The sequence below is a fragment of the Bombina bombina genome, chromosome 6 (assembly GCF_027579735.1).
Source record: "Bombina bombina isolate aBomBom1 chromosome 6, aBomBom1.pri, whole genome shotgun sequence".
Taxonomy (NCBI): domain Eukaryota; kingdom Metazoa; phylum Chordata; class Amphibia; order Anura; family Bombinatoridae; genus Bombina; species Bombina bombina.
This window is the reverse complement of record NC_069504.1, coordinates 1,050,490,654-1,050,516,790: the sequence shown is the minus strand read 5'-3', so window position 1 is coordinate 1,050,516,790 and position 26,137 is coordinate 1,050,490,654. Positions and strand designations below refer to the sequence as shown.

The 26,137-nt window shown below is 42.1% G+C and overlaps 1 protein-coding gene across 10 annotated transcripts in view; it reads right to left on the bottom strand.

The window, feature by feature from the left end:
- The window catches only part of WNK1 (WNK lysine deficient protein kinase 1), a 544,152-nt gene that overhangs the window by 174,750 nt on the left and 343,265 nt on the right, over positions 1 to 26,137 (bottom strand). For all 10 annotated transcript variants that reach the window (XM_053718830.1, XM_053718834.1, XM_053718833.1 and 7 more), the window contains 5 exons: positions 16,652 to 16,725; positions 16,387 to 16,549; positions 15,813 to 15,929; positions 3,268 to 3,441; positions 909 to 966 (listed from right to left, as the gene is read on the bottom strand). In XM_053718830.1, coding sequence (XP_053574805.1) covers positions 909 to 966; positions 3,268 to 3,441; positions 15,813 to 15,929; positions 16,387 to 16,549; positions 16,652 to 16,725 — 586 coding nt within the window. The remainder of the gene's footprint in view (positions 1 to 908; positions 967 to 3,267; positions 3,442 to 15,812; positions 15,930 to 16,386; positions 16,550 to 16,651; positions 16,726 to 26,137) is intronic.

The following is a 26,137-nucleotide window of genomic DNA, read 5'->3' as shown; positions in this document are numbered from 1 at the left end:
CAGCAATACGCTGCCCACATTTATTATTGCACAATTGTATGTCCTTTTATGACAGTAGGTAAAGGAAGGCTGGTGGGATATCTGACATGACCTTATAAGTTACCTCATGTTTTGACTACTCCGTCTGCCACTATGACAACTGAGGAATGTGTCAATACTTGTATAATTGGGTGGCAAACTTGTTATCAATAGTTTGCAAACATGCTGCCTGCTGATCTTGAAAGAAAAGGATGCCATACTGTTTTGGTTTACTCAGTTGTGCTAGGAGGTAACATAGCAGCTACCTAGAACTTTTTCAGAACCATAAACACATAACCCTAAAATATTGCAGGAGTCAGTGTGTGTGTCAGAAACAGGAGAGCAAAAGCTTAGCAAGATGACAGCCCTGAAGCAAATAGAAGATTTTTGGAATTAAGTGTTACACATACAACCTTAAACGATTGCTGAATATTTCCATGACAGTGGACCATAAATGTTTCATTAATGGGGAAAAAGCACATGTACCTGTATACTAAACATCCACAAATATTAAAGAGAGATTGTCAAGCAGTTTTCTGCCTGCTGCATTTTATGTTACAAACATCTAGTGTAAGGATCATAGCGATCAGAAAGTAAGACAGCGTTGAGCGGATACGGTACACAGGATTCTGCAGAAATGAGATTATTTTGCATTTAAAGCTTAATGATAAACTTTTTGATAATCAACAAATATGAAAAGTAACATTTATGTGAATTTTAAGTACATGGCCAAAGTATATGGCTTTTATAATAAAATTATATTTTAATTAGAATTGTGTTAATTGTATGCTAAGGAGTGTTATAAAAATGATCATTTGCTCTCTGATTAAGGTTATCTACAATTACAATAAAATATAAAAAATGTTTGATTACTAAACTGTGAAACATACCTGATATCTGTGGCAAGAAATATACAGGATCCGGTTTCCTGAATTCACCCTGGAGCCTCTAAAAGTCACAGAAATACAGTTAGAAAATATAAACTCTCTCAAACTCCTGCTAACACCTCAAATCTGAAATACTTAAAGGGATACTAAACCAATTTTTTTAATTTCATAATTAAGATACAGCATGCAATTTTAATTTCTAATTTACTCCTATTTTTTCATCATTCTCTTGCGATCTTTATTTGAAAAAGCAGGAATCTAAGCTAAGGAGCTGGCCCATTTTTGTTTTAGCACCCTGGATAGCCCTTGCTGGTCGGTGGGTACATTTTGCCACCAATCAGCAAGCGCAACCTAGGTTCTGAACCAAAAATGGGCCGGCTCCTAAACTTGCATTCTTGCTTTACAAATAAAGATGGCAAAGAACAAAGAAAAAATGATAATAGGAGTAAATTAGAAAGTTGCTTAAAATTGCATGCTCTATCTTAATTATGAAAGAAAACATTTGGGTTTAGTATCCCTTTAATATTTATCAGAGATATCAGCAAAGGGCTACAAGGGGGAGTATGTCTGTTTGCAGATGATACAAAAATGTGTAATAGAGTAGATGTTCCAGGGGGGCTATAGAAAATGAGAATTGATATCCAAATATTGGAGGATTGGACCAATGACTGGGGATCTAAAGTTTAAAATTATGATTTAAAATTTAGTATTCAATTTAGTACTGCAGTGAGTAAGGCCAGTAGAATTATTGGTTGTATTGGTATAGGCAGCAGAAATAGTAAGGTTCTTGTGCCATTTTACAGATCAGATTAGTTAGGCCTCATTTTGAGTATTGTGTGCAGTTCTGGAGGCCATATCTCCAGAAGTATAAAAACAAACTGTAATCTGTGCAAAGGGGGGCTACCAAAATGGTACATGGTCTAAAAAATAAAAAACTTACCAGGAGAAACTCAATAACAAAAATATGAATAGCTTAGAGGAGAGAATGGAAATAGGTGATATGATAACAACTTTCAAGTATATTAAGGAGCTTAGTAAAGCTGAAGCTGTGAGTATTTTTCATAAAAAGAAAAATTCAAGAACAAGGGATCATGATCTGAAGCTGAAGGGTAGTAGATTCAGAAATAATTTGAGGAAGCACTTCTTTACAGAAAGGGTGATTGGTTTATAGAATAAACTTCCACTCTTAATGACAAACACTATAGGGGAATTTAAAGGGACAGTCAAGTAAAAAAAAAAACTTTCATGTTTCAAATAGGGCATGTAATTTTAAACACGTTTCCAATTTACTTTTATAACCAATTTTGCTTTGTTCTCTTGGTTTTATAGATTTCTACTCAATCACCTGCTTTAGGCTATTAAAGGGACAGTCTACTCTTGCATTTAGATAATAGATAGATAATGCCTTTACTACCCATTCCCCAGTTTTGCATAACCAGCATGGTCATATTAATATAATTTTTACTTCTGTGATGACCTTGTATCTAAGCCTCTGCAGGCTGCCCCCTTATCTCAGTTCTTTTGACAGACTTGCATTTTAGCCAATTAGTGCTGACTCATAAATAACTCCATGCCTCAGACTGACACCCAAAACATTTACTTATCAGAATAAATCTTTAAAGGAAAGAAGAAAATGAAAATATAATACTGTGGACAATTAGCCACAGGATAATGGTTCAAAAAATATTTCCATATGCATATGCTTAATAAGCCTTTTTACAGGGTAATTGAAACCGAATAATCATACTATACAGACTTAGCACAAGGTTGAGAGATTCATGCACGTTTCCTTTATCTTCTGATGTTGCCAGCATGGGCATGTAAAAATGAACTAAATTCAACTTTAATGAGGCTTTATTTAATACAAACACATTTAAAGGGGAAATTGTGTTAATATCCTTTTTAAAGGGACCCTGTACTGTAATTTTGAGTATTAACTGTATTGAAAATTGTTTAATTTACGTTTATTTTTGCACTTAGATAGTTTTGACCTTTGAAACGACCAACTACAGTAAAAACTTCAGTATCCTGGCAATTATGTACAGTGAGAGATAATAACTAGGTGCCCTATTCTTGCAGGCTAAATAGGCATTTCCTTGGGGGGAAAAAATTATTTCAATGAACATAACCGGCTATTTGAAATACAATAATAAACCTAAAAGATCAATTAGCAATGCATTTAAATACTCTGCAGCCAGTATAACACAATGGAAACAAATTTTACAGTAGTGTCTACAAAAACGTTCTACATTAGTTCAGTGTGTTTTTAGATCCTTCTATACTATCTTAGAAAAGGTACAAACTATTCCCCATAGTTATAATAATTCAGCTTATCCACTTACAGAACATGCAAAATCAATACCTGTGACTCAATGTAGTATGACTCATCCTTGATAGGCAGGCTCTCTATTCCTTGCTCTCCTTCAGGCTCCACACCAACATCCTCACTTAGCATCTCATCTGCCTTATCAATGATGTCTTTCACCTGGTCCACGAAAGACTCTCTCTCTGAAGCCAGGATAAACACATTCTGAACCTAATGGAGTAGAGGACTGTCTTTTACCCACAATGACATGAAGTTCAGAGTCTCAACCACATAAGAAAAACTAATACATACAACCTGTCAATGGCTTTTCCTATATTTTAACTAAATCTGAACTACGAGATCAAGTCCTATTGAATATATGTGATTTGATCTGTTCGGCTTTGTTATAAAAAGAAAGGTAAGATTTAGAATACCTATCCACATATGGCAAGAATAAAAAATAATGTCCACCTAGTATAATATTCTGGTTCAATGCAACTTCTATTTTACTGATAATGGTATTTTGCTTTTGACAAAAACAAAATGTATACTTACCTGATAAATGTCTTTCTTTCCGGATATGGAGAGTCCACAACGTCATTCAATTACTAGTGGGAATATCACTCCTGGCCAGCAGGAGGAGGCAAAGCGCATCACAGCAAAGCTGTTAAGTGTCACCCCCCCTACCCATAATCCCAATTATTCGACCGCAGGGAAATGAAAAAGGAATAACACAAAGGTGTAGAGGTGCCTGAGGTTTAGTCAAAAATAACTGTCTTAATAAAGGGTGGGATCGTGGACTCTCCATATCCGGAAAGAAAGAAATTTATTAAGTAAGCATAATTTTGTTTTCTTTCCTAAGATATGGAGAGTCCACAACGTCATTCAATTACTAGTGGGAACCAATACTCAAGCTAAAGGACACAGAATGAACAGGGAAGGAGAACAAGACAGGGAGACTTAAACAGAAGGCACCACCGCTAGAAGAACCTTTCTCCCAAAAGGGGGCTCACCCGAGGCAAAAGTATAACATTTGGACAAAGTATGCAGAGAGGAGCAAGTTGCAGCCTTGCAAAGCTGTTCCACAGAAGCTTTATCTTTGAAAGCCCAAGAAGAGGAGACAGCCCTAGTGGAATGAGCTGTGATTCTCTCAGGAGGCTGCTGTCCAGCAATCTCATGAGCAAAACGAATCATACTTCTCAACCAGAGGGAAAGAGAAGTAGCAGTAGCCTTTTGACCCTTACGCTTTCCTGAGAAACAAACAGGGCAGAAGACTGGCGAAAATCCTTAGTCACCTGTAGGTAGAATTTTAGAGCACGCACAACATCCAAGTTGTGCAGCAAACGTTCTTTATGAGAAGGAGGATTGGGACAGAGAGAAGGAAGAACAATTTCCTGATTCATATTTCTATCCGAAACAACTTTAGGAAGAAACCCCAATTTAGTACGAAGAACCACCATATCCGCATGAAAGATAAGGTAAGGCGAATCACACTGCAAAGTTGAGAGCTCCGAAACTCTGAGCAGAAGAGATCGCAATAAGAAACAAAACCTTCCAAGATAGCAACTTAATATCTATGGAATGCATTGGCTCAAACGGAGCCTGCTGCAAAACTTTAAGAACAAGATTAAGGCTCCAAGGAGGAGAAACAGGTTTAAACACAGGCCTTATTCTAACCAGGGACTGACAAAAAGATTGAACATCTGGCACATCCTCCAGATGCTTTTGTAACAAAATAGATAATACAGAAATCTGACCTTTCAGAGAACTGACTGGCAACCCTTTCTCCAGATCTTCCTGGAGAATACAAAATTCTAGGAATCCTGACCCTACTCATAAAGGAGTCTTTAGAATAACACAAATAAAAGGTATTTACGCCATACCTTACGGTACATTTTTCGAGTAACATCTCCAAGCAGTTAGCTTCAGAGAAATGAGATTTAAATGGAGGAATGGACCCCGAGTTAGAAGGTCCTTCCTCAGAGGCAACCTCTAAGGTGGCCGAGATGACATCTTCACTAGGTCTGCATACCAGATCCTTTGAGGCCACGCAGGAGCTATTAGAATTCCTGATGCTCTCTCCTGTTTGATACGAGCAATAACTTGAGGAAGATGCGCAAATGGAGGAAACAGGTATGCTAGACCGAAACCCCAAGGAACCGGAAGAGCATCTATTAGAGCGGCCTGATGGCGTTCCGTGAGACGCCATCAGATCCAACTCCGGCACCCCCCCCCCCCATTGCAGTGTTAACCTGGAGAACACCTCCAGATGGAGAGCCTACTGCCCGGGATGAAATGTCTGTCTGCTCAGGAAATCCGCTTCCTAGTTGTCCACTCCAAGAATGTGGATGGCAGATAGACAACAATTGTGAACTTCCGCCCACTGAATAATCCGTACCACCTCCTTAATGGCTAAGGAACTCAGTTTCTCCCTGATGGTTGATGTAAGCCACTGAGGTGATGTTGTCCAACTGAAATCTGATAAACCGGGCTAAGGACAATTGAGGCCAAGCCGTCAGAGCATTGTAAATCACTCTCAATTCCAAGTTGTTTATGGAGAGAGCAGATTCCTCCCGAATCCATAGTCCCTGCGCCTTTAACGAGTCCCAGACTGCTCCCCAGCCTAACTGGCTGGCGTTCATGGTCGCAAACACGCAGAAAGATCTCTGGAAGCATGTGCCCTGAGACAGATGGTCCTGAGAAAGCCACCACGGGAGAGAGTCTCTTGTCAACTGGTCTAGATCTCTCCTCTGAGACAGATTTGAATGGTCTCCATTGTCTGAGCATGCATAATTGCAGAGCTTTCAAATGGAACTCGAGCAAAGGGAATGATGTCCATGGTAGCGACCATCAGACGAATTACTTCCATACATTGAGCCACTGATGGCCGAACAGTAGACTGTAGAGAGAGGCAAGAGGAGAGAATTCTGGATTTTCTGACCTCCGTCAGAAATTTTTTCATAGATAGGGAATCTATTATGGTCCCTAAGAAAACCACCCTTGTAGCTGGAACAAGGGAACTCTCTTCCAGATTCACTTTCGAACCGTGGGAACGCAGAAAAGACAAGATCTCTGTATGAGAGATTGCTTGTTGAAATGATGGCGTCTGAACCAATATGTCATCTAGGTAGGGTGCCTCTGCAATTCCCTGAGACCTGATCACTGCCAAGAGAGCCCCCAGAACCTTTGAGAAAATTCTGGGAGCTGTGGCAAGGCCAAACGGAAGAGCCACAAACTGAAAGTGTTTGTCTAGAAAGGCGAATCTCAGTAATTTGTGATGATACCTGTGGATGGGAACATGAAGATATGCGTTCTTCAGGTCTTTGGTCGTCATGAACTGACCCTCTTAGACCAAAATAAGAATGGAACGAATGGTTTCCATTTTGAAGGACGGTACTCTAAGAAACTTGTTGAGGCACTTTAGGTCTAAAATGGATCGAAAAGTTCCCTCTTTTTTGGGCACCACGAACAGATTTGATAGAATCCTAGACCCTGTTCTCTTACTGAACTCGAACAATCACTCCCAGGGAAGAAAGGTCCTGAACGCAGTTCAAGAATGCCTCTCTTTTTACCTGGTCTACAGATAATCTTGAGGGGTGTAATCTGCCCCTGGGAGGGAAAGTTTTGAATTTGATTTTGTAACACTGAGATACTATGTCCACAGCCCAAGGATCTGGGACATCTCGTCTCCATGCTTGACAAAACAGGGAAAGTCTGCCCCCCTCTTGATCAGATCCCGGACCGGGGGCCGACCCTTCATGCTGACAGACTCAGCTGAGTGTTTCTTTAATTGTTTCCCCTTATATTAAGACTAGTTGGGCTTCCACCTGCGTAGCAGTAGGTGGAACAGAAACCTTACTATCTAAATGTCTAATTTTCCTCTTACGTTTTCCCAGCATAGGAAAAGCAGATAATGCTGCAGATACTGCAGAATATACCTGTGCAGCAAAATCTGCAGGCAAATAAACTCCTCCAGGAGGCAGAGAGGAGCTGCAGGGCACTGCATGTGATGCCATAGAGGCTTGGGATGTCTGAGGAGAAATCTGTGGCATTGCCTGAACAGCATCATCCTGAGACACATTGGGCTCAGAGGGCAACAATTTATCTTTAAACTGAAGTGTTCTAGCTAAGCATGCAGCACAGAATTGCATTGGCAAAACAATTTGTGCCTCTAGGCATAACAAGCATTTGTCAAAAGAGAAAGAGTCTTCCATGTCCGTAATACTAATTAAAAAATTCCCCAAATTGTAGAATTTTTTTAAATACACTGTCACTTTAAGAATCTTTAATACCACAGCTGCTTAACGTTATGCAAAAATTCTTTAAAATAATAAACCAATCAGGCCCCCTACACCTCAGACAGGCTGAGGTGCCTTACCGTAATATTTATACACAATTTGGCTGCCAGAAGTCTCTAAAACTATCATATAGTAGATCGACACTGAAGAGACTGAAATTAAATGATACTGCTCCGCTCCGTGAATATCCGACAGCAGAGAGAAGTCACATGACCGGCAGAGAGAGGAAACGACGCAGTAAGTAAAAGGCGCGCGTTTCCCTCTGCCTACAACACCTGAGCTAAATTTACACAACCGCTCAAGCAGTCTGTCAGTTAGCCTGTTCTAGCTAAGCAAGCAAAGAAAACCAACTGCCAAATTTTAAGTTTATACATAAATCACTGTATAAAACATAAGCCACACATATACTAAAAGTATTTCAACAAAATTAGCCCAAAGAGGGAAAATATTCCAATAAAGGGAAGATTAACCCCTAGTCTCAACATACATAATGTGCCTGCTCAGTGCCTAAGAGAATCCTGTATAAAGGATTTTAAAAATATTCTTCTGAAGTGCAAGTCTCCAAGACCTAAAAGACAAAAGCAGTTATCAAAAACAGAATTTATGTTTACCTGATAAATTTCTTTCTCCAACGGTGTGTCCGGTCCACGGCGTCATCCTTACTTGTGGGATATTCTCCTCCCCAACAGGAAATGGCAAAGAGCCCAGCAAAGCTGGTCACATGATCCCTCCTAGGCTCCGCCTACCCCAGTCATTCGACCGACGTTAAGGAGGAATAATAGCATAGGAGAAACCATATGGTACCGTGGTGACTGTAGTTAAAGAAAATAAATTATCAGACCTGATTAAAAAACCAGGGCGGGCCGTGGACCGGACACACCGTTGGAGAAAGAAATTTATCAGGTAAACATAAATTCTGTTTTCTCCAACATAGGTGTGTCCGGTCCACGGCGTCATCCTTACTTGTGGGAACCAATACCAAAGCTTTAGGACACGGATGAAGGGAGGGAGCAAATCAGGTCACCTAAATGGAAGGCACCACGGCTTGCAAAACCTTTCTCCCAAAAATAGCCTCAGAAGAAGCAAAAGTATCAAACTTGTAAAATTTGGTAAAAGTGTGCAGTGAAGACCAAGTCGCTGCCCTACATATCTGATCAACAGAAGCCTCGTTCTTGAAGGCCCATGTGGAAGCCACAGCCCTAGTGGAATGAGCCGTGATTCTTTCGGGAGGCTGCCGTCCGGCAGTCTCGTAAGCCAACCTGATGATGCTTTTAATCCAAAAAGAGAGAGAGGTAGAAGTTGCTTTTTGACCTCTCCTTTTACCTGAATAAACAACAAACAGGGAAGATGTTTGTCTAAAATCCTTTGTAGCATCTAAATAGAATTTTAGAGCGCGAACAACATCCAAATTGTGCAACAAGCGTTCCTTCTTTGAAACTGGTTTCGGACACAGAGAAGGTACGATAATCTCCTGGTTAATGTTTTTGTTAGAAACAACTTTTGGAAGAAAACCAGGTTTAGTACGTAAAACCACCTTATCTGCATGGAACACCAGATAAGGAGGAGAACACTGCAGAGCAGATAATTCTGAAACTCTTCTAGCAGAAGAAATTGCAACTAAAAACAAAACTTTCCAAGATAATAACTTAATATCAACGGAATGTAAGGGTTCAAACGGAACCCCCTGAAGAACTGAAAGAACTAGATTGAGACTCCAAGGAGGAGTCAAAGGTTTGTAAACAGGCTTGATTCTAACCAGAGCCTGAACAAAGGCTTGAACATCTGGCACAGCTGCCAGTTTTTTGTGAAGTAACACCGACAAGGCAGAAATCTGTCCCTTCAGGGAACTTGCCGACAATCCCTTTTCCAATCCTTCTTGAAGGAAGGATAGAATCCTAGGAATCTTAACCTTGTCCCAAGGGAATCCTTTAGATTCACACCAACAGATATATTTTTTCCAAATTTTGTGGTAAATCTTTCTAGTTACAGGCTTTCTGGCCTGAACAAGAGTATCGATAACAGAATCTGAGAAACCTCGCTTCGATAAAATCAAGCGTTCAATCTCCAAGCAGTCAGCTGGAGTGAAACCAGATTCGGATGTTCGAACGGACCCTGAACAAGAAGGTCTCGTCTCAAAGGTAGCTTCCAAGGTGGAGCCAATGACATATTCACCAGATCTGCATACCAAGTCCTGCGTGGCCACGCAGGAGCTATCAAGATCACCGACGCCCTCTCCTGATTGATCCTGGCTACCAGCCTGGGGATGAGAGGAAACGGCGGGAACACATAAGCTAGTTTGAAGGTCCAAGGTGCTACTAGTGCATCCACTAGAGCCGCCTTGGGATCCCTGGATCTGGACCCGTAGCAAGGAACTTTGAAGTTCTGACGAGAGGCCATCAGATCCATGTCTGGAATGCCCCAAAGTTGAGTGACTTGGGCAAAGATTTCCGGATGGAGTTCCCACTCCCCCGGATGCAATGTCTGACGACTCAGAAAATCCGCTTCCCAATTTTCCACTCCCGGGATGTGGATAGCAGACAGGTGGCAGGAGTGAGACTCCGCCCATAGAATAATCTTGGTCACTTCTTCCATCGCTAGGGAACTCCTTGTTCCCCCCTGATGGTTGATGTACGCAACAGTCGTCATGTTGTCTGATTGAAACCGTATGAACTTGGTCCTCGCTAGCTGAGGCCAAGCCTTGAGAGCATTGAATATCGCTCTCAGTTCCAGAATATTTATCGGTAGAAGAGATTCTTCCCGAGACCAAAGACCCTGAGCTTTCAGGGATCCCCAGACCGCGCCCCAGCCCATCAGACTGGCGTCGGTCGTGACAATGACCCACTCTGGTCTGTGGAATGTCATCCCTCGTGACAGGTTGTCCAGGGACAGCCACCAACGGAGTGAGTCTCTGGTCCTCTGATTTACTTGTATCTTTGGAGACAAGTCTGTATAGTCCCCATTCCACTGACTGAGCATGCACAGTTGTAATGGTCTTAGATGAATGCGCGCAAAAGGAACTATGTCCATTGTCGCTACCATCAACCCGATCACTTCCATGCACTGAGCTACGGAAGGAAGAGGAACGGAATGAAGTATTCGACAAGAGTCCAGAAGCTTTGTCTTTCTGGCCTCTGTTAGAAAAATCCTCATTTCTGAGGAGTCTATAATTGTTCCCAAGAAGGGAACCCTTGTTGACGGGGATAGAGAACTCTTTTCCACGTTCACTTTCCAGCCGTGCGATCTGAGAAAGGCCAGGACGATGTCCGTGTGAGCCTTTGCTCGAGGGAGGGACGACGCTTGAATCAGAATGTCGTCCAGGTAAGGTACAACTGCAATGCCCCTTGGTCTTAGCACAGCTAGAAGGGACCCTAGTACCTTTGTGAAAATCCTTGGAGCAGTGGCTAATCCGAAAGGAAGCGCCACGAACTGGTAATGTTTGTCCAGGAATGCAAACCTTAGGAACCGATGATGTTCCTTGTGGATAGGAATATGTAGATACGCATCCTTTAAATCCACCGTGGTCATGAATTGACCTTCCTGGATGGAAGGAAGGATAGTTCGAATGGTTTCCATCTTGAAAGATGGGACCTTGAGAAATTTGTTTAAGATCTTGAGATCTAGGATTGGTCTGAACGTTCCCTCTTTTTTGGGAACTATGAACAGATTGGAGTAGAACCCCATCCCTTGTTCTCTCAATGGAACAGGATGAATCACTCCCATTTTTAACAGGTCTTCTACACAATGTAAGAACGCCTGTCTTTTTATGTGGTCTGAAGACAACTGAGACCTGTGGAACCTTCCCCTTGGGGGAAGTCCCTTGAATTCCAGAAGATAACCCTGGGAGACTATTTCTAGCGCCCAAGGATCCAGAACATCTCTTGCCCAAGCCTGAGCGAAGAGAGAGAGTCTGCCCCCCACCAGATCCGGTCCCGGATCGGGGGCCGATATTTCATGCTGTCTTGGTAGCAGTGGCAGGTTTCTTTGCCTGCTTTCCCTTGTTCCAGCCTTGCATTGGTCTCCAAGCTGGCTTGGCCTGAGAAGTATTACCCTCTTGCTTAGAGGACGTAGCACCTTGGGCTGGTCCGTTTTTACGAAAGGGACGAAAATTAGGTCTATTTTTTGCCTTGAAAGGCCGATCCTGAGGAAGGGCATGGCCCTTACCCCCAGTGATATCAGAGATAATCTCTTTCAAGTCAGGACCAAACAGCGTTTTCCCCTTGAAAGGAATGTTTAGTAGCTTGTTCTTGGAAGACGCATCAGCCGACCAAGATTTCAACCAAAGCGCTCTGCGCGCCACAATAGCAAACCCAGAATTCTTAGCCGCTAACTTAGCCAATTGCAAAGAGGCGTCTAGAGTGAAAGAATTAGCCAATTCGAGAGCATTGACTCTGTCCATAATCTCCTCATAAGGAGGAGAGTCACTATCGAGCACCTTAATCAGTTCATCAAACCAGAAATATGCGGCTGTAGTGACAGGGACAATGCATGAAATGGGTTGTAGAAGGTAACCCTGCTGAACAAACATCTTTTTAAGCAAACCTTCTAATTTTTTATCCATAGGATCTTTGAAAGCACAACTATCCTCTATGGGAATAGTGGTGCGTTTGTTTAAAGTAGAAACCGCTCCCTCGACCTTGGGGACTGACTGCCATAAGTCCTTTCTGGGGTCGACCATAGGAAACAATTTTTTAAATATGGGGGGAGGGACGAAAGGAATACCGGGCCTTTCCCATTCTTTATTAACAATGTCCGCCACCCGCTTGGGTATAGGAAAAGCTTCTGGGAGCCCCGGCACCTCTAGGAACTTGTCCATTTTACATAGTTTCTCTGGGATGACCAAATTTTCACAATCATCCAGAGTGGATAATACCTCCTTAAGCAAAATGCGGAGATGTTCCAATTTAAATTTAAAAGTAATCACATCAGATTCAGCCTGCTGAGAAATGTTCCCTAAATCAGTAATTTCTCCCTCAGACAAAACCTCCCTGGCTCCCTCAGATTGGGTTAGGGGCCCTTCAGAGATATTAATATCAGCGTCGTCATGCTCTTCAGTAACTAAAACAGAGCATCCACGCTTACGCTGACAAGGGTTCATTTTGGCTAAAATGTTTTTGACAGAATTATCCATTACAGCCGTTAATTGTTGCATAGTAAGTATTATTGGCGCGCTAGATGTACTAGGGGCCTCCTGAGTGGGCAAGACTCGTGTAGACGAAGGAGGGAATGATGCAGTACCATGCTTACTCCCCTCACTTGAGGAATCATCTTGGGCATCATTGTCATTATCACATAAATCACATTTATTTAAATGAATAGGAATTCTGGCTTCCCCACATTCAGAACACAGTCTATCTGGTAGTTCAGACATGTTAAACAGGCATAAACTTGATAAGAAAGTACAAAAAACGTTTTGAAATAAAACCGTTACTGTCACTTTAAATTTTAAACTGAACACACTTTATTACTGCAATTGCGAAAAAACATGAAGGAATTGTTCAAAATTCACCAAACTTTCACCACAGTGTCTTAAAGCCTTGAAAATATTGCACACCAATTTTGGAAGCTTTAACCCTTAAAATAACGGAACCGGAGCCGTTTTAAGCTTTAACCCCTTTACAGTCCCTGGTATCTGCTTTGCTGAGACCCAACCAAACCCAAGGGGAATACGATACCAAATGATGCCTTCAGAAGTCTTTTATCAGTATCAGAGCTCCTCTCACATGCGACTGCATGCCATGCCTCTCAAAAACAAGTGCGCAACACCGGCGCGAAAATGAGACTCTGCCTATGCTTTGGGAAAGCCCCTAAAGAATAAGGTGTCTAAAACAGTGCCTGCCGATATAATTATATCAAAATACCCAGAATAAATGATTCCTCAAGGCTAAATAAGTGTTAATATCAATCGATTTAGCCCAAAAAATGTCTACAGTCTAAATAAGCCCTTGTGAAGCCCTTATTTACAATCGTAATAAACATGGCTTACCGGATCCCATAGGGAAAATGACAGCTTCCAGCATTACATCGTCTTGTTAGAATGTGTCATACCTCAAGCAGCAAAGGACTGCAAACTGTTCCCCCAACTGAAGTTAATGCTCTCAACAGTCCTGTGTGGAACAGCCATGGATTTTAGTTACGGTTGCTAAAATCATTTTCCTCATACAAACAGAATTCTTCATCTCTTTTCTGTTTCTGAGTAAATAGTACGTACCAGCACTATTTGAAAATAACAAACTCTTGATTGAATAATGAAAAACTACAGTTAAACACTAAAAAACTCTAAGCCATCTCCGTGGAGATGTTGCCTGTACAACGGCAAAGAGAATGACTGGGGTAGGCGGAGCCTAGGAGGGATCATGTGACCAGCTTTGCTGGGCTCTTTGCCATTTCCTGTTGGGGAGGAGAATATCCCACAAGTAAGGATGACGCCGTGGACCGGACACACCTATGTTGGAGAAAATAAGTTAAGCGCTAAAAGCAAGGGTGTAAGTGTATAAATGTAGAAATATATAAAGATATATAGTCTATTTTGTCAACACTAAAAAATGAATATCGTGAATGCAATTTCCAAAATAAAAGATTAATTCTCCAGTAATGTTAAATGGAATGATATATGCAATATGTAAGGGAAAACTGAGGCATATAAAATGTATCAATGGATAGTTCCAATATAGCAATTTATTTAAAAAACTATCAAAATTCTAAAACGATACAACATTGAAATAAAGGGACGTCTCCCTTAAACAGAAGCAGTTATACATATAACCATAAAATAAACAAATAAAAGAACGAAACGTTCAGTACTTGCGCTTAAAGAAAGTGTTTCAATATCCACACAATAGGGAGAGTTATTTGCTAGCCAAATGGCAAGTGTAGAAGAAGCAAAAAATAAAATAATTGGTAGCAGGCCTTGATCGCCAAATGTGTATGGCTTGGCGTTACCGGCTGGTAGTGAATGCGCCTTTTTGTATGGCTCTTACGTGACCCCTCTGACGTCACGTTCTATGGTGATGTTTGGTGTTCTCGTAGCGACCCCTATTCCTTAATATGGAAGGAAGTCTTGGGGGATATTGAGAGAATCTTTGCGGTCACGAAAATTGACTGATGAGATTTCTTTGTGCTTATCAATAAGCGGTGTAAACCAACAGGATGTAAACAGACTTTGTAAGCCTTACTTGTGGACTTTGCGGTCGCTATATAGCGACTGATGATGCCGAATAGTGTTGGTTCTCCGGGTTCTGCAACTGCTGGTATCTCACGCACTCTGTAATTTGCCTCCCCGTAAGCAGATCACTCACGCTGCCAGATCTATCTTTACAGTCGGCTACTCTACAAACTCAATCGCCAGGTTCCTCTAGCAGTGGATTGTGCGATACGGCAACTTTAGGCACCGCCCAAAAGGCGCATTCACTACCAGCCGGTAACGCCAAGCCATACACATTTGGCGATCAAGGCCTGCTACCAATTACTTACCTGCAGTCTAGCTGTCCGGCAGGAAGACAGCTCACAAGGCGTGAAGAGACACATACTCCTTACAGAGACCTGTAGAAAAAGAAAGAACAGAGTAACCAACTCTGGCTTTCTGTACCATGGGCAGCAATGTGTTAGGAGACAAAGCAAGGCCTACCTCACAACTTCCTAACTGCTTAAAAGCCACCACTACTCTACTGAAGCGATTGGCGTGGACTCGGCAAAACCCAAATCCTTGCTTGCAGGGAAAAGTACCCGAAAAAGGAATTAATTTCTTCAGACACCAAACTTCACCTCCTCCATTGACATAGGCTAAGAGAATGACTGGGGATTATGGGTAGGGGAGTGACCCTTAACAGCTTGTGGTGCTCTTTGCCTCCTCCTGCTGGCCAGGAGAGATATTCCCACTAGTAATTGAATGATGTTGTGGACTCTCCATATCCTAGGAAAGAAAACAGATTTTTTTTACTTGTAATCCCTTTCTTTCATCTTCTAGCATAATAAACTGGAGATTAATTTAGACAATTAGGTTTATAAAATGAGGGGTCCAAATGAGCTAAGAAGCCAAACTTGGATTGTTAATTTATCGATAATCATCTGCTTAATCTACTCTCATGATGAACATGAGAATACGTTTTTATTAAGTATTAAGCCAATTCCCACTCATTTGAAAAAGCATTTTGCAAGAAATGTTATATTCCTCGAACCTTTCATTTAACATGTCCTGTATTTTGACATTTAGCATAACAGGATTGGAATCAAGTTTGCTTCATATATTACATTTGTATCACAAATTATTTTACAGTTTATTCTACTGAATTATTGACTTCTACTCACCATGATAGTTGCAATCTCTTCTGGATTGTCTCCATCCAAGTCAAATTTAAACGTGACCATTTTACGGTTATGGGTCTCCAGTTGACACTCGACAACCCTATCACCTTTGTTTGAAACCTATTAAAAGACAGAGGACTTACTAAAAGTTTAAAACTTAGGAAAGCTATCACATAATCAGCATAGTAAAATAAGAAAATCTTTTTTATACCAGATGGAAGGGGGGAGGGAATAGGACATCTTAAATTAGTTTAATTCCTATCTAAAAAGAAACCAAGTTGACTGAAAAAACTTTAAATGTAAAATTAAAAAAAAATACCATCTCAATATATTTTAATGGAGATATGGAGATATATATATATATATATATATATATATATATATATATATATATATCTTTAAAACAGTCATCAGCTCACACTTTCACTAATAATAATACAACAACAAATGCTGTACACAATCACAGAAGTAACAGATTTAGAGATTATAGGGACAGCTCACAAATGAAATGAGACTATAGAAAAGAGGCAATAAAATAAATTTAGGGGAAAAAAAAAAAAAGGAATTGAGCCCTCACATTGAGAATGCGAAGTTTGGGACGAGCAGTTTTCTCATGTCGGGAGCGGCTGCGCACAGATTTCCTGTAATGTCGCTTAGCTGTTCGCCCCTCATGTCTCCCATTGGAGGTAGTTACACCCTCATTTCCATCGCTTAGCCCCGAGGCTACATCCGAATGTGCACTAAACAAAAGAGAAGTAACCGTCTTCAATGCTACTGAATGGAATGAATAAACTTAAGAAAAATGTTTACATGAAACAAAAATGTTAAAACTGTAAAGTTACCTGTCCATAGAGGAAACTGCTTGAGCGTTCTGAGTTGTTGCCTGTGTTTCGACAGGGTTAGCTTGAGTAGTATTCTGAGAACCGTAAAAAATATGGTTATGAGCAACCTTAGTACATACACACAAAGACAGAACTAAATTGAATTCTACAACTGCCAGCAAATGAAGAAGCTGATTCAATCACTGCCAGATCCCTTCTTGTGCTATGTATCTTAATCAGCAACATGCACGGCAGGTGCCACTGTTCAGACCTTGCCACAAAGCCCACTGCATTACAAGTGTAAAGGGGGTGAGAGTAAGGGAGATAGCATGGGCGCCAAAGCCACTGGCCTCTTAGGGGGGTATAAAACGCATCAACTAATGGCTGACTGCAGTGCATGTGCATTAGCCGACACACAAGGGCAGACTCACTTCCCAGAAGAATGGCCACTGACAGCATGATCCCCACAAAAGCAAGTTATCCTGCTGCAAAAAAATGTAACCAGTCACCACCTTGTGTAGAAAGGTACAATACATCAAGTGTCTGATTGGTCAGGCTTTACAATTAAATGAGCTTTCTTTTTTGCTTTCTATATTTTTTTTCTTCTTCTTATGGACTTGCATACAAACAATGTTTACAGGCGTGGAATACGTTGACAAAGAGAGGTCACAGAAAAAACCCTGTAGAAACAAAATCTAATTAAGAAATAAGACCGTCCATTTTTTCTTTTCTTAGCCCCTATGCTGTCTCGCTATGAGAGAGTAGTTAAGTATGGGTTATAGATTTCTTAGCACAAATTGAATTTACACATTAACATATCAACTAAACATTAAACTTTGAAATAACACACAAACTAGCAATATAAAGTAAACTTCTCATTAGGGACCTGTGCATTATGCTGAAGTGTAGTAACCTTGTTTGACAAGCAAATGCATAGATTTGAACGGATAACAAAACTCTATAGCTATTTGCTTATTCACATTGAGTTATCCCCCTACGGTCTCATAAAATTTGTCCTTTTTTGTGAATATTTAAATTATGTCATTGGTGAATCATGCAGGGAGATCCGTGTGGGTGGTAAGTATGGTATGTTGGTATTTTTTATGCCACAATGGTAAAGAAACAAGCTGGCACACTGTTTGGTATGCGTGAGGTCTATGCCGTTATGATCCTCTCTATTTCCTTCTGTGTCAATGTCTGTATTACAGACCTTATAGGCCCCGTGTGGTCTGCACTCACAGAGGATAGGTCCGTTTGGGAGATGGAAGCATCTACGTTATACTCTTTGTACCTTGTGGAGCAGGCGATAGCTTGATTTATGAAGGTCTGTTGAGGTTTTATTTGCAGCTCTATACTGTGTACCGCTCTAGATACCTTGAATGCCGCCTGAGTATGCACTGTGCCATGTGGTTCCTGTAGTTCAGGTGGATGATCAGTTGTAGCGATGCCGGCATAGGGCTTTGCCACCAGGGAATCGATCGGGTGCTCTATGTTCCCCTTCTCCATGTTCAAGCGTCGCAATAAGTAATTGTATGGAGCTTTTTCTATTCGTTTTTGCATGAGGTTTGTAACTTTTGTGACGAACCCCTCCTGTCGCATCAGACGTTTCTCTTCTGCCACGTTAGTCATATTCCACTGCAGCGATTGTGTTGCTGTTAGGTGTAGCAAATCCGTGAATCGGCTTGTTGTCCAGTTGAAGATAGTTGATGTAGAATTTCAGTAAGTCAGACTTTTCTGACAGAACTGATAACCCAGTTCTACCCGGGGGAAAGGTGAATACATAATAGTAGGACGCCGCCGCCTTAGTCCTATCGTCCCTAGATTCATACAAACAGCAAGAAGATAAATATGGGGCCACAATTAGCAAGATTGTGGCGTCTTCATGTGGTATGTTCTCAATCTTGCTGTTGGAAAGTAATAATCGGCGGATTATTGATTCTGCCGGAGCTTTCAGAAAGTGCGTCCTAGTCAGAACGCTGCACAGACACGCCCCCTATTCTGCTTTCTTTATTTTTATGAATATCAAATGCCAGTGATGGCTACAATAAGATAGTCAAAACTTAAAGGGATATGATAGTCCAAATTACACTTTCATGACTCAGCTAGAGCATGCAATTTTAGGAATTGTTTTACCTTTACTATCAAATGTAGTATGTTCTTTTAGCATTCTTTTTTGAAAAAACATACCTAGGTAGGCTCAGGAGCAGCAATGCATTATTGAGAGCTAGCTGGCGGATACACACATATGCCTCATGTCGTTGGCTCAGCAGATGTGTTTACCTAGGTCCCAGTATTGCATTGCTGTTCGAGCTGAAAAACAAATTATGGAAAGAGTCCACAGCTGCATTAATATCTTTTGGGAAATAAGAACCTCCCACTCCCCTCATCCCCCAGTCATTCAGCAGAGGAACAAGGAACAGTAGAAGAAATATCAGGGTGAAAGGTGCCAGAAGAATTAAAAAAAAAAAAAGGACGCCCCACATAAAAATTACGGGTGGGGAGCTGTGGACTCTTTCCATCAGAAGAAAAAAAATTATCAGGTAAGCATAATTTATGTTTTTCTTCTTAAATGGACAGAGTCCACAGCTGCATTCATTATAGCTTGGGTATGGTTTTCCCAAAAGTAGAGGACAATGAATGCTAAGATGGGAGGGTACAATAGGCGTCCCATTCTGAGGGCACCAAGCCTGAAACCACTGCCCACAAATAACCCAGCTTCGCCTGAAGCCGAGAAAACCAAAAAGGAAAAGGCCCCAAGGATACTGACCCGCAGGTAGTCCAGAGTCTAGCTAGAGACCGCAAAATCGGACTCAACTGAGCTAACAGGCCTCTAGGAGACACCGTCGCCCAACAGTCGGTCCCTCACCACTCTCTTAAGAAGGGAGCACCAGCCTAAAGGGATAGGGCTAGAAGAACCGAAGGAAAAAAAAAAACGAAAGGTCACAATCCATAAAGGAAAACCCCCCAGAGAGCTAGCCCAGCTCACAAGTGCCCAAAAGGGTTCCAACAGACAAGAGGAGACTACGCCTAGACCAGGGAACCGAAGGTATAGGACCGGGCATAGGAACAGAGAAACCCCTCTCTCAAACGTTGTGCAAAGCACCAAAAGACAACAGAAGACGGAGTCCTCACATTGTCTGAACTTGGAACACTGACGTATTCCGCTACAAAAAAACGTGAAACAGACCCAGATGAAAAACCCTGAATCAAGAACACGCCGCCATCCACAGGATGACACAGAATGCTTGCAGAGAGCAAAAGCGGCCAGCAAAAGAACAGATTGCAAAAGACAACTCCCAGACAGAGGGCACACTCTAGGCAATCCAAGCCGCCAGACCTACCCACAGGTCTTCCAAAAAAGTTGGGATCCCAACCTCCACGAGGTCCCCCAAGAAGGAGAAGTGACACCCAGACCCCGAGGTGGAGCAATCCCTCTGCTTGTTGTAAGCTTAGGGAGATGGCTATAGCTACTACGCCCACCTAGATCCTGGACATGACAACATCTCTCAGAACCCACTCCCAGCCGGGCCAGCCCCAGCAATGGCAGGTCTGAAACAGGGGAACAGAAGAACCCCAAAATTAGCTCAAAGACGAGCGGAAGAATGGTCACAGCCAATCCAACAGAGCACAGGTGCAACCCGACTCCTTAGAACAGACAACAGGACCGTAGACCCAAAGAATCTAGCAAAAAGGTCCAACTTAGTATTGACACGGAGCCAGCAAAACTCCAAATGGAACAAACAACCCAGAGAGAATTTCCCTCTCAGCTAGGGAAACTCACAGGTCCCATCTCCTTATTCTGGAGAAGTCCTAAGAAAAGGACCACATCTCCATAAAAAGGAGACTAAGCTCTCACCCAAGAAGAGGAAAGGGCTAAAAGGCAGCACCTTCCACAAGACCCAAAGCAAACGGCTAAAGGAGAGATCAATCCCCAACTCAGGAGCCCTGTTGAAAGGGATTCCCCTAAAAACTAGCCTACGATCACATAAGAAGGCCGCAACCCCGCCTGTGATCGTGAAGGCCACACAAGTCTGCTAAAGAAATGACAGGCAAGCGTCCTAAGTACTCCACACGGACCGGGCTTGTGGCCACAATAGAATAAAGTGCATTGAGCTGAGACCCCTTTAGGGGCCGGAGATATCCGCGATAGGCCGCAAGCCTCCCTAGCAGTTAAGAGTGCGGCGCCTGTCTCGGATTATTAACACCTAAACGCTCATGCGAAAGGGGACATAAGTACAGGTCTGACATTAAAGGAAGAATATATTACCTGTTCGGAAGTCGCACCTCAGGCACAGCGCGGATCAGGGGCCGCATTGCAAATCGCTGGAACCCGGTGAGTAACATAAAATCAAAAGAGGGTCTGACCTACTAACTACCAATAAGGGTAGTGTGGGCTAAAGGATAAAAGCACTTATTAAGAGACTGTTCATGGCATATACTAGCCTATAATATTACAAGTATAGCCTGGCCTCTACCATAACTAAGCACCTGAGGTTACAATAAGGGTTCATAAGGAACCGCTATACGAGGAAAACATTACTAAATTTCATTATTCTTCTAGGGTGCAGCGCCTGACTGTGAGTGCTAGTGTGTTGGTCTGTCTGGCCTTACTGTCGTGTAAAGAAGCTGAAAGATAGCGCCACTTGGAGGGAGACAGAGCATACATCTTCTAGAACGTATAACAGAGACTGCAGCATGGCACAGGAAAAATCTGGCCTCAATGAGAAAGGAACCAAAACTAGGAATATGAATCACTACCTTAAAGGAATAGATCCTCAGACATCAGAAGTTACTCTCCCTCAGCCTGACCATATCCCACCTGACTCTGACCGAGTATCCAAAGATACTACTTTACCCATTCATTATGTCACAAAAGATGATTTGAAGACTCTCATATCTAAAGAGGATATTAAAGAAGTTGTGTCTGAGATCAAGAACTTGTTTGGGGAATTATGCAGAGATGTGACAGAATTAACTCAAAGGGTTACAAATGTTGAGAGCACTCAGAGCTCTATACAAGAGAAGTTAAAAGAAACAGCATCTCAGGTACAATACAACACCAACATGGTCCAGAGCCTGATGGAGAGAATAGAAGACAGACAACCGTGGCAGGCGGAACAATCTGCGTATACGAGGTATCCTCAAGAGTATCAGTCCCAATGCATTGCAAGGGTACTTGCAAGACCTTTTTAGGGTGATAAAGGGCACCCCTATGTCGCCGGAAGTTACCATCGAAAGAGCACATAGAGCCTTTGCGCCCTAAACCGTCTGCAAAGGCACCTCCAAGAGACGTTATTCTTAGACTGTTAAATTACAAAGACAAAGAAGAGATTCTCCGCCATGGCAGAAACAAACATCCGATCCAACATGTGGGCATTACTCTGCAGCTGTTCTCTGACCTCTGTCCTGCGACCTTCCAAAAACGTAGAGAGTCGAGATTCCTCACTACTACTTTACAGAACAACAAGATTCAGTATCCATGGGGTTTTCCAACATGCACTGTGGCCACTAATGGCGGGAAAACAGCTTTGTATCGGACACAGGAGGATCTGGACTCCTTCTGTACCACGCTGGGCATTGCGGCTCCTGTTCTGGAAATTCCGCAGCACCTTGAGCCACCACCTGAAGACCCACAGCAGCAATCCTAGGCAGGCTGGCCTAACTAATTAACCTATTTTTTTTTTTTAACATAGGGTACAAATATACAGGGTAATATGGAGATCTCATTGACTGAACTAGAATTGGTCAGTCAACTCTGCTCAGGTCTGTAACCTCTTTGATAGTGTAACTGTATGTATATGGTGGTTCCTATTAATGTATTTGGAAAACTATTATGGCTGATATTAGCTATAACACCCAGTCCCCCTAGGACCAGTTGCCTCCCTTGGAACTGGACCATCTAATAACGGGGACAGCAGAATATGAATTATCGGCACATGTATATTGAATACAGGGACCCCAGGCTCCCCAACACCCCTAGGCAATCCCCTTCCCCTCGGTTCACACTCCATTTGGAGTTATATTTATTTCATGAATGGTATTATTTATGTTTAATGTTTATAAGAGTTACGTCACTATATTGCCCAATATTAATGTATATATAAGGACTGGCTAAAAGGCACATTCCCTCTTAAGAGTTTTCCTGAAAGAAAAGTTTTATTGTCGCTCAGTTTATCCTGTATGTGTATACACTTGCACTTTAAGGTTTGCTTGTTCTCACTCTGAGCATACTCCCTCAGGGTAATCGCTGAATCACATTATATTCACGAGCTTTGTACAAACCGTACTAAAAACCTGATACCTCACTAACTTTATCCCCTACCCTCATATTTCCATCTCACTTTTCTCCACTTCATTCCCTCTTCCCTTTCTAGCCCCCCCCTTTTTTTTTTTTGTGATGGCACCTCCAGACGCTAGGCCCAGAGTGCACCCACTTAAGCTCCTCACGATAAATGTAAAGGGACTACACAATCCAGGGAAGCGCTCAATTGTGTCCCGCGAGTTACATAGACTTGGGGGAGACCTGATTTTTGTGCAAGAAACTCACTTTGCAAAACGCAAAGAACCTAGATGGCATAACCATAGATATCCCGCTGCCTTTTTTGCTTCAGGCCCACGCAAACAAAACGGGGTAGGAATACTCATACACCAGAGTTCCATTTCAGGCACAAAGTATTGAAAGGGACAAAGAGGGTAGATTCATCATAGTAGTAGGACTCATGTATGGCAGACCTATAACATTTGTAAATGTATATGCCCCGAATACTGCACAGCACATTTTCTTTAGGGCCCTCTCCACTAAAATCCTTGAACTCTCTAGGGGAGTCCTGATTCTAGGTGGTGACTTCAATGCGCTGCCGATTCCCAGACTGGACACATCTAACAGAGTCTCTAGTGTCCCATACAACATATTGAAACATATCAATAATATTCTAAAAACACACTTGTTACATATTTGGCGTGCCATACATCCAGCGGAGACCGATTTTACCTATTACTCCAATCCACATAGGAAATACTCACGTATTGACTACCTCTTCACTGACTCACAAGGCATAGCATATATAACACGAAGCGACATTTTCCCCATCACATGGTCTGATCATGCACCAGTCCTGTGTGAAATGATGTGGCCGGACACACCGGCCGCCCCCTTCATGTGGCGATTAGACAATACACTTCTGGAACCCCCACTTATTGTAGAGGACATTGACTCCATGATGACAGAAATTTTCAGACTCAATCTGACAGAGGACTTAGCTCTACCAACTATATGGGAGGCACATAAGAGTGTCATTAGAGGGCACCTAATCAAACATAAAGCCAGAGTACTGAAACAGGCCAGGGAAAAATATAACCACATTCTGCAGCACATAACGACCCTGGAGGAACAACATAAAATAAATCCACTGGACACCACATTAGAAACAAATTTAACACAAGCCAGGTTAGATTTTAAACAACTATTGCAAGAACAGAGTCAGAGGAAGGCCCTAATGTTGAAACAAATATATTATGAAGGGGGCGACAAGGCGGGGAAACTATTGGCCAGAGCGCTCCGCTGGTTACAACTGAAAACTCATGTATACATGGTAAAAGACAAAGACGACAACACACACAAAGACAGTACTAGCATAGCAGAGACCTTTCGCTCATACTATCACCAACTATACAATCTCAAATCCTCCTTGCCGATTCAAACTCCAGGGATCAACCAGAATAATATACAAGAATACCTGTCAAAAACACAGCTACCAACTCTGGACCAGGGGACCATAGACTTCCTTGAGTCACCTCTCACGCAAGAGGAAATACAAATTGCGCTAAAAGATCTCCCTAACAGGAAGAGTCCGGGCCAAATATTATAAAACCTTTCTGCCCACCTTGTTACCCCAGCTACAAAATTTATTTAATAGCATATCAGATTCAGAGGTGTTACCTGCTACTATGCTGACCGCTTACATCACGGTACTGCCAAAGCCGGATAAACCGACGGATAGTCCTCAAAACTATAGACCTATTTCATTGCTCAACACAGACATCAAGATCCTAGCGAAAACCTTAGCGAACATAGTTAATATGGTTCTCCCCACATTGATCTCTCCGGACCATGTTGGGTTTGTCCCGGGGAGGGAGGCGAGAGATAATACCTTAAAAGTCCTACAAATAATTGACTACTCTAAAACTAATGCCATACTGTTTGCCCTTCTATCCACAGACGCTGAGAAGGCGTTCGATAGAGTGAACTGGCAGTTCCTTAGGAGCACTATGGAGAGGATAGGTTTTGGTAAAAGATTCTTGGGAACGGTCTTTGCCCTATACTCAACACCCAATGCAAAGGTCAACAACATACTCTCATCTGCCTTTACGATTTCCAACAGCACCCTTGTTGTTTACCATATCTATCGAGGCACTGGCAATTAGCATAAAGGCCAACAATTTGATACAAGGGATCCGGGTGGGACCCAAGGAGTATAAAATTGCTATGTACGCTGATGATCTATTTACGCTTCGAGAGGTGGAGACATCCATTCCGGCTCTGCTGGATGAGTTCATCAGATACGGGGAAGTATCTCAGTTTCTCCGTAATCATACCAAATCAGAAATGCTGAGTATCACCTTAACTCCTAATACATGTTCTTGGCTTAAATCCCATAGCCCCTTTGTAATGAACACTAAATCCCTGAGATACCTTGGTATCAATCTTTCGGGTACGGTACCAGACATCTTTGAGACCAATTATGCGTCCCTTAAAAGACACATTGCCAATGACCTTACAGTATGGAAACACAAAACTATCTCCTGGTAGGGAAGAATTAATGTTATCAAAATGAACATTCTTCCCAGAGTGTTGTATATATTACAGACTGAACCGATTCCTCTCCCACATTCATTCCTTCCTTCCCTCCCTACAAAGGCTAATTGAAGATTACATCTGGAAGGGCATTAAGCCAAGGGTAAATAAGAGGACCATGTACCTCCCTGTGGAGGATGGTGGGTTGGGACTTTCTAACCTCCTCCTTTACAGAAGGGCCATTTTGCTCCAGAGTGTGACTGAATGGTGCCACAGCAGCACCCAAAAAGATTGGATACAGCTAGATGCTAATATTCTTCAGACAAATAATCTCGCCTCCCTTACGTGGATTGATAAAAAAAGTAGACCCCCCATCTTTGGACCAGTATCCCCTGACTAGTGAACTACTGGACGACTGGGATAGGACTATAAGAACAGAACCTCACATCTCTACAGCAAACTGCCCGCTTTTCCAGGTATATTGTAAGCCAGGAATTCCAATACAGGTCGCTGTAACATCTGACCAAACTAATTTTACTAATAATCAGATTGGACAGTTTATTACATGTGGGAGACTAAAAACCAGAGAGGAACTATTGAATGAACACCCCGACTTCAAAATACCATGGTTTGTGTACCTGCAAATAGGCCACTTTATCTTTACACATAAACATAAACAACTCTACCTCAGAGATCATACACCCTTTGAAAGG